At 42.1% G+C, this 9,468-nt stretch overlaps 1 protein-coding gene across 1 annotated transcript; it reads left to right on the top strand.

The window, feature by feature from the left end:
- Window positions 1–157: 157 nt before the first annotated feature.
- LOC104511191 (WW domain-binding protein 4-like) lies at window positions 158–9,173 on the top strand (the record flags this gene model as incomplete). Its single annotated transcript, XM_010153693.1, is given in 8 exon segments — window positions 158–294; window positions 2,043–2,115; window positions 3,629–3,691; window positions 3,791–3,914; window positions 4,703–4,924; window positions 5,756–5,802; window positions 9,031–9,039; window positions 9,107–9,173. Coding segments are annotated over 8 exon segments (742 nt in total), but the record flags the coding sequence as incomplete, so codon positions are not given.
- Between the last annotated feature and the right edge of the window lie 295 nt (window positions 9,174–9,468).

The following is a 9,468-nucleotide window of genomic DNA, read 5'->3' as shown; positions in this document are numbered from 1 at the left end:
AGCTTCGTTATTTCTTTTTTCCTCCGATTCGTCCTCTCCGCTGGAGAAAGGGAGGGGGATCTGTGAGAGCAGCTTTGTGATATTTTGCTAGCCGGAGTTAAACCACGACAAGGGTCCTGTCGTCAAGACCTGGAATTGTACTTAATCCCTCGGCGCGATGACTCTCCACGTAGCCACAGTGGTTTGCGACAGATGTGATGTCCAGTACCATTTAGGAAATAAATGGGTGGAAAATATAGCTGTGAAAATACAGTTCTTCACACTCTCAGGTCATGACTTTTGGAGGGTGCAGCTGTACGGTCTTAATTTTAGCATTTACCCGTGATTCTGGTGAAGAGCCAGCCCCGATAGGTTGAACTTGGAAGTATGCAGATGCTCTTGCCACTCTGAAACATGCATTTTTTTTTTTTTTTAAACGTATGTGTTTTTCTGTCAGAATTGTTCCATTGCCTTTGGAAGGTGAACCCATCTTTTAGCTGGAAGTTGATCTTAGATGATCGTGAAGGATTTAGAGGTGATTTTGGAGCTGTAGGTTGAGTAGGAAAAAAGGGCCTCGAGGTTTTTCTGAGCTCTGAATTTCCCCCTCCCGCTCAGCTGCTTTCCCAGCCGGAGTGTTCCATTTCCCAGGCTTTGGCCCTAGTACATTTTGATATATAAATCTCAAAAGGCTTTTAATTAAATGCGTAACTAAGTAATCACCCAGTTTTAAAGCACACCATTTAGGGATGAGTGGATTTCTGTTTAAATCGGGGAAGCCCAGCTGCTTCTTTCTAGCTTTCCAGAAAATTGCTTGAAAAGCTGCCCCTTGCTCACACAGTGTTGCTTGTAGGTTGGTACGTTTTTGCAGAGCGTAGCCTTTGTACTTACATTTATAAATAACCGTAGCCTCTTAGAGATTGTTTTTACCCGAAGCGCTGGTGGGAGTTACGTGTTTTGTTATTTGCTTAAATTTTAAGAGTGTAGTCAATCAAGTCTGTTTCTGGTATGAAAGCTCTGCTGGCACTTATCGGAAGGTCTGAGGGTGCTGCTGTTGTGCATGGAAGAATTTTTGGTTTTATTGAATAAAAGCACCAGGGCGTGTTTTCCTTGAACTCTGTACATGGATCTTCAGATGGAAGGCAAAGATTCACTTTTTTGGACTGACCTTTTTTCGATGGTCTCAGTGTAATCTTGAGTTGTTGTTTTTGTCCCTCATTCTTTCTCATTTTAACTTAAAACGATACAAGTCTCTTGCTGGAAATGTGTTATGTTGAACCAAAGCACGGCATCTGTTGCAGCAAGCTAGTGAGAAATTCAGTTATTTCTGCACAAGCCTCAGCTGGCATTAGAAAGCCTTTTTTTGAGGAAGAAACAGCCATTGGAGGGGTTGTTTGTTTTACTCTTAAATTAACGTGCGAACCTTTGAGCACTGAAGAGTTTTCCCCCAAGTTTCCTCGCACGTATGCAGCTTCTAAGTGCAGGAATACTCAGGTTTTTACCCTGCAGCATCCAAACCATGTGCTGCTGCGTCTGTGACCCCAGGGGTCAGAGTCTGTTCTACTGGGAATTCTCCCCAGTAGCTCACGTTGTCCAGAACTCCACCTCTGTGCTACTGAGCTCCCTCTGCACAGTCTCCAAAGTAGACTTCGACATGAAATCTAAAGTTTTGCTTCGAGAAACGTGCGTTGGATGCGTTTTTTTATGAAAAACGGCGCAACTCGCGCTTTTCTGTCGGCCCTGTGTTTCAGCAGGGTTTCTGTTTGTTTATCCCTGGCTGGCTTTGTCTTGTGTTTCTGGTTCTCACAGCATCACCCCCTGCAGCCGTCAGGGGTCAGATGGACACAATCCCAACCCCGAAATGTGCTTTATGGCACACCGTAGTCGATACAACTGCTCTTGCTTGCTCCCCATACTCGGTTTAAAAAAGACAAACAAATTCTTAGCCCTTGGTCACCCGAAGACAACTAAATTGAGTTTCTGAAGTTTAGTTATATATATATAATGTATAAAAACCTGTGCCTTTGATTACTGTTTCAGATTATGCTTTTTCTTTCTCTCCTCAGGGCCGATTACTGGAAGTCTCAGCCAAAAAAATTCTGCGATTACTGCAAGTGCTGGATAGCAGACAACAGACCTGTACGATGGTCTACCCTCCTATGTCGATGATTCTGAAACACGAGGAATTTGAATTGCAGGCTTTTAACGTCACTTTTTATACTAATCTGTTGAGGCGTGAAATTTTGGGGGTTTAAAAATGCCTTTGTAATACTTGCGGTGTTTAAAACAAATTACGTGCAAGCCAGATCCCTGCAGACGAGGTGGTGTGTGCTGCTCTGCTTGGCAGTACAGATAAGAATCGAAATAGCCAAGCCTGCTTTTTCTTCAAGTTCTGTAACCTGTGATCTGTCTTGAAACTTTGTCCATGCCTGTTCCCACCCTTCACACACCAGGAGGAAGCAAAGCCTGGCATACGTACTGTTTACGTATGGTAGGCCTGGTGCCGCCGGCGCTCTGAGTGCTTAAAGCCACAGCCCGCAGACATTACAGAGGCTGTTTCTGACTTGCAGGATGTCTTTTGCAGACTGCCAGACCCATTCGTTTCTCACTCAGAAATAAGTTTAGCATTCCAGGGTGTCCTGGGGCCGAGCTTCACCTGGCTTACAGTTACCTGCAGTTCAGAATGACAGGTGGCCATTCGTTTCTCACTCAGAAATAAGTTTAGCATTCCAGGGTGTCCTGGGGCCGAGCTTCACCTTACAGTTACCTGCAGTTCAGAACGACAGGTGGGAGCTAGCTGGTTTGGGCTCCTCCTGGTGATCAGTGAGGATACACGTTGAAGGGGGTGGCATTTCAGTAACAGATAAAGTCTGTCTTTACGCAGATCGTCCCCTGGATGTGCGTCCTCTGCCCATGAGTTGGCTGGGGTTACTAGGTCAGGCTTAGGCAGCTGGCATCCGAGCACCGACACGAGCTCGGATGGGTTGTGTGAAAACCATGTGAGAACTTCCACTGTGGTACCCGTAGAGCTTCTGAACTCCTCCCGGTTCCTGCTGGCTTCAGTCTTTCTGGCAGCTTTTCGGCTTGCAGACTGTGCTGTTGTCCTTACTGATCCAACTCCTCCGCTTTGCCTTTTCCCCTTCTCTCTCAGCTTTTGAACCTCCAGATTAGTTGAAGTTCACGGGATATTTGTGGAACGTAGCATCATCTAATTAAGGACCGTAGCTAATATTTGGAATGCTAAATAAGCCATATGGTTTTTAAATGTTTTCATGGAAATGGAGAGGGCAACAAAAAAATAAATCAAGGGATGGTACTTGGAAGGATAGAATGGAGAGGGAGCTCAGATTCCCTATTACTTGTCTCTGATAGGTGTGCTGAACAGTATTATTTGAAAAAAAAATTAAGTCTTATAAATACAGACTGCAAAATTTTATGATACTATTGATCAGTGATACTGATTTTTCGTATGCTGAGTGTTTTTCAGTGTCCCTGAATGCCTATAGCCATTTCATAGCTGCAGTGTTTGCTGTGTTTTCAGAGCAGGTTACACTTAGGCTTTTTCAAGTAAGTTTAGTCTAACTAAATTTTAACATATGCATATGTCTAATGCATATTATTTTTCTTGCTTTTTTTTTTTCTCGCTTTGAAGAGCATTGACTTTCATGAAAGAGGAAAGAATCATAAAGAAAATGTGGCAAAACGAATTAGCGAGGTAACTCAAATATCCTGTTGGTACAAACGCTTATTTTCAACCTCTTTTGTTATCAGTTTTGTTGAAATCATTCTCTGGGGGTTTTTTGTTTTGTTTTAGATTAAAAAGAAAAGCTTGGAAAAAGCCAAAGAAGAAGAAAACATGTCAAAAGAATTTGCAGCAATGGAGGAAGCCGCAATGAAAGCATATCAAGAGGATTTGAAAAGGCTTGGAATTAAGCCAGGTAGTTCATATAGCTGCCAAAGGATTAAAGACAGAATTAAAAGAATATTGAATAGGAAAGTTTTTTGCTTAAATTAGGTTTTAGGAACGTGAGAGAAGGCCTCCAGGACTGCGTTTGCTCATTTAAAAACAAACTAGAAAAAGGAGTCTGCAAATTGCCAGTGGTAGAAGTTGCAGTACAGAATGTTTTTATCTACGGTGTCCTCTGGGCCATGGAGCAATCCGACTGGGAGCAGAGAAGTTAAACAACGTGATAACAAAGCCCAGGCTGTAGTTGGTGCCCTGAACCAGCAGCGCAGCTTCCCTTAGTTAATTTTCTGTTTAGCTTTTGCCAGTTGGAGACAAGAGTTGCCTTTGAGTGGGAGAGGTTGGGTCCCCGCTGGCGTCAGGCAGCGGAGATGAGAACCTCCTGCCCAGTGTGCAGTTCAGCCAGTACTTTCGTTCTGTCCAGGTGGAGACCTGTTCTCCTTTGAAAAAGGTTGTCGTTTCAAGCTCCTGTAGAAGCTGTCTTTTTCATAACTCTCTCAGTTTCTCTTTTGTTGTTTACTTAGAGCTCATTGGCCCCTATGGTTTTTTCTCTTTATGTTACTTATCTTTTGATATTTAGACTTTCTTATGGCAGTACAGTATTGCTACAGTGCAAGATTCTTTGAAAGTTTACCTGCTACGGCTGTAACACTCATGAGTGAAAGTAACAACAAAGTTTCCTATTTGCTGTTACTCCAGTGACTAATATTTAAGCCCAGATTGTTACTCTTTTTTTAAAAAGAAGTATTATTTTCTTTTAAGATGAGGTAGGTCCCAGTTCGACACAGAGTAAAACACAGAGTAGCACTGTGGAAACTAAAGGAAAGAAAGAGAAGAAAGAGAAGAAGGAAAAGAAGGAAAAGAAAGAAAAGAAAAAAAAGACACCCGAGGATCCCTCAATGCCACCAAAAAGTGAAACCAAGGAGTGGGTGCAAGGACTTTCTCCCGAAGGCTATACATATTACTACAATACAAAAACAGGAGGTAAAACCTGCCTGCGTTTTTTTTCTTTTTCTGCTCTCTCAGTAGTAAGATGGTTATTAAAATTTGAATAATTACCTGGAGTTTTAATATTCCACATTCAAGACAGGCACCCAGGACTTCAGCCTGGTTTTGCTGTTTGTTAATAACGGAAGGATGCAGTAATTTCGGTTTCTGGAAATGTTTAGCCTTCAGGGGTTAAGTTTGCAAAAGATAGCTGTGTTCTTCCTCAAGAAGCTTTCTGATCAGGAATGTGAAATGAATTGATGGTGCCCCAGTAAATGACAGCAGTTATGGGTTGCTGATGGATTGTTTCTTTCCGTTTGCGGGATTTATCTAACTGACTGGCTTCTGTTGAGGAGCTCTGTGTTGCGATCCACTTCAGAGCATAAAAGTAACCCTCTTTTATGATTAACGAGCAACTCTTTTATGTGATTAACAAACTTTCTTAGAAATTTAAGGATTGACATCAGTATTTACCATAGTCTTTCCTCCTACAAGATAACTTCCAAAAGATAAAAGTCTTGCGTGTTTAGTTTCTTCTGGCCTAGGCTACTGCTAAAAAAAAAAAATGCACCTTTTTTATACCAAACTTGCAGTATCTGTGTATCAGCCATAACGGAGTCTGGAAGGTGGTTCACCCCGGTAAAGCAGACTGTAATTACAGTACTTTGGTTATTGTTCATACCCCAGTTTGATCAAGAATAATTTATATTCCAGTGAGGTGTGTCTGCAGGTGTGTACGCATCGGTGTCACACCCTTTAGGTCTGTTTTTTTTCTAAAGATTACAAACAGGATTGAATGATGGCTGAACTATGGTTTTGTTTTTTAAGAGTCACAGTGGGAGAAACCTAAAGGATTCCAGGGCAGCTCTCAAAAGGTAATCAAATACTGTTACTCATACTTTTCTTTGTCCTTGTAAACACTTATTAGAAATAAGCTAAGCAGTTTGCAAGCTGATTGCAGAAGATGAATTGTTTGCTCTTAGCAAGCTTAGAAGAACATAATTTAAATACATAGAATGGTTTATGATCTATTTGATGAAAACTGAAATTTTACTATACGAATCTATTTTGGCTCATTTGTTCATCAGGGGAAGGGAAGTATAGTGGTGGTTGTGTTTTTACAGAATATACTTTTTTTTGGTGCTTCAGCCCCTAAAATTGAAAGCCTATACTTTGTGTTTGCTTTAGGATACAGTTATGTGATAATCTGTCTTTTTCCTGAGTGTCTTACAGTCGTGGAACCTGTATGCAAGAAACCTTTTGGTATATAACTTTATTTTCCTTACTTAAGGCACAGGAAAATTTGCAGAATAGTCTAAAGAAAGAAAGATTCATTATTGTTATTGTTGTTGTTGTTATTGTTGTTGTTGTTATTATTAGGCTGTCCCCTGATACTTATCACTTCAGGATTTTTGTGCTGCACAACATTAAAAATAGGATTGTTCCAACTCTCCTGTGAAGTGGTATTACATCTCCCATTTTCAAGTCAGGTGTCCTGTGTACAGTATGATCTATAGGCAGTTTTGTTTGCTTATGTTGGATTTCATGTTAGAGGTCACAAAAGCCTGGCTTTTCAGAGTGCTTGACATTCTGTAGCTCTGGATTGTCACACCTCAGAAGGCAGCCTAGGCCTGGTATACTGGTTTACTCACGGCCAGAGGTGAAAATGGTTATAACTGTATATTTTTAGGCAATTGAATCAATTCACAAAGTGTGAAGTCCCGTCTGTATTCCATCTCTTGGAAGGCAGTGTTTTATCTCAGAAACACAGGCTTTTTCCATCCAGTGTTCACTCCCAAGGTTCGTGTTCGGTTCGTGTCGGAGCTGCCCATCACATGCTCTCCGATTCCTCTGCCCTGCGGTGTTGCATAGCATGTTAACCAGCACTTGGACTTTCATCTTGTCAGTCAAGGCGTAGCGTTGCAATATTTCTGAGCCACTCTCACGGCAGCCTTCCACCCAAGGCCCTGTGACTAATCTCTTACGGCCCTTGGTGCGTACTGGCCCTGACCGTGAACTGGGTCAGGGGGTGAAAACACCGGAGTTGGGGTTGGTGCTTTGTAGGCTTATTCCCTTGCCATCAGCACTCCGGGTGATCAGAGAAACGCTGGTGGGGGGAGAGCAGATGGAGGAGAGAAGGAGCTCCCTTCTTGGCAGCAGTTCGGCGGTGGCTCATCTCGGCTGTATCATAAACACACACCTTGAGCCGTGGATATCTCTCTAAGGCCACATGGCTGTATTTTGCCATTCCTCCCTCACCCTGCTCGCTGACTTTGTGGTCTCTCCAGTTATTTTTGCTGTTGCTAAAAACAAGCATTTGATTGCTCCCTTATTTAGTCTGAGCTAAAGATACGGGGAACATTCCAGATCTCTGACAAGGACTCGCTGCCCAGAAACCGAAGGGCATGCTTGTAGTGTGCAGTGCAAGTGAGATTCACAGGCCCTCCTTGTTTTACAGCACGTTAGGGTGCTGTGCAGACCACCCAAGAACAGCGTGATGAAAAGGTGTGCTGGAGACTCCCTCTAACTGCATTTAGAATGAATCATAGATTCATAGAATGGTTTGGGTTGGAAGGGACCTTAAAGATCATCTAGTTCCAGATGATTTAGGTTGACATCAGGCTTCTCGGAGGATATGTAGTAGCATACTCAGTGTGCCTAGTGTCAAATACCTGCTGAAAACCTCTACAAGCCAGGTCTAAAATCCTTAGGATCTAATTAACAAAAAGGATAGGTTATACTTCAGACCAGCTTTTGTCCTTTTTCTACTTATACCATAGAATCATAGGATGGTTTGGGTTGGAAGAGACCTTAAAGACCATCTAGTTCCAACCCCCCTGCCATGGGCAGGGACACCTTCCACTAGACCAGGTTGCTCAAAGCCTCTCCCAGCCTGGCCTTGAACACTCCCAGGGATGGGGCATCCACAGCTTCTCTGGGAAACCTGTTCCAATGCTTCACCACTCTCTCCGGGAAGAATTTCTTCCTGATATCTAACCTAAACCTCCCCACTTTCAACATATATAAAACACATGTTCCTTTTGCTTCTTGTGTTGAAACTAGCATGCTCAAACCTTTAGAGCAAAACCTTGAGGGAACTTGCTGGCTGAGAGCTTTCTTGCCTTCGCCTGCTTGGACCCTACCAGTGCGATTTTGCCTGTTGGCAGAGCGGGTGCAAGAACTCAAACTTCTGATTTTGTTGGTGGTTTTTTTTTTTAAAAAAAAAAACCCAAACCAACAGAGTTCTAACAGTGTATTAAGCAAATGTGTGGGGGTGTGTGTGCAAAAGCCTGTCTACAAGTGTGTGTGTCTGTATACACCCTCACAGACATTTATTAATGCAAAAATAACGCCTGGTGACGCTGCATCAATGTTCTGCCTAACGCAGGGCAGCGGGCAGTGTCGGTACTTGAGGGGCAGTGAAGGAGCTTCAAGTGTAAGTGTCGATGAAAATCAGGTTCTTAAAGAAGATGATGTCCTGGGTAACTGATTATCTAGCTGTGGCTGATGCTGCAAAACATCTTTATTTTAATTACACATCCACAAAGACACACCAGCAACTTCTGCCACACTTCATGCATGTTTAGGGGAAAAACAGCACTTTGGTGCTTTACTAAAGAAGTGAATTCATTGGCATGCATTTCTGCAAAGTTTTGTTCCGATATTTTTTTTTTTTTTTTTCCTGGTAAAGATCTATTTTTGATAAATTTCATCAGGTTTTTTTTTATTCGTTGGTGTTCAGTATGTGACAGTATTCATTGGTATCATTTTCCTGTATTCCTCACAAAACCCTAAGTCTGCCAGAGAAATTTTTTATCAGTATCTGCTAAAGACAGTGACACAAACAGGAAATGACAACCTCAGGGGTGAATACTTGAGAAAATAAAACCCATGTAAAATAACTGTCTGTATAATAATTTGAGACGTATGGCAACATTTACTGTACTGCCTCGTTCTAATTATCCACTGCTTGGAAAAAAAAATGGTGGGTGTGTGTTTGCAGCATTTTAAGGTAAGCAGTATTTGAGTGGAAGGGTGTACTTTCTAACAATTTCAGGGGTTCAAGCTTTAAAACACTGAAATTATCACAAAAAACACTCAAGAGTTGAACAGTCTTCTATGTGACGCTTTGGCTGACCCCTAACACTTTTTTAATTAGCTCCTGTATCTTTTTCTTAGGGAGCAGAGTGGGTAGAAGGTGTCAGTGAAGATGGTCATACCTATTACTACAACACACACACCGGAGGTAAGGAGAGCTTGTTTTCCAGTTAAGCTCCGTTTCAGAGGGGAGGGCTTGCAGAGAAGCATTTTGTTTTGCAAATAAATGCATTTTAAGGCCATTACTAAGCTGTGTGTTTTTTAAGCTGCTACCTTAGTTGAGTTATACTGGTGGCTGAAGTCAGTGCTGTCTTTATAGCTGTGTTGTCAGTACGTATCTGCGTCACAGGTCTGTTTAGAGATTCAACTTGGAATTCTAAAATACAGGTTCTTTTCTACATATATATTGAAATTACACTTTGAAAACCAGAAGGGGGCAGAGT

The sequence above is a fragment of the Eurypyga helias genome, unplaced genomic scaffold (genome assembly GCF_000690775.1).
Source record: "Eurypyga helias isolate BGI_N326 unplaced genomic scaffold, ASM69077v1 scaffold33236, whole genome shotgun sequence".
NCBI classification, from domain to species: Eukaryota; Metazoa; Chordata; class Aves; order Eurypygiformes; family Eurypygidae; genus Eurypyga; species Eurypyga helias.
Note: the sequence above shows the minus strand (reverse complement) of the source record. Positions and strands in the feature narration are given on the sequence as shown.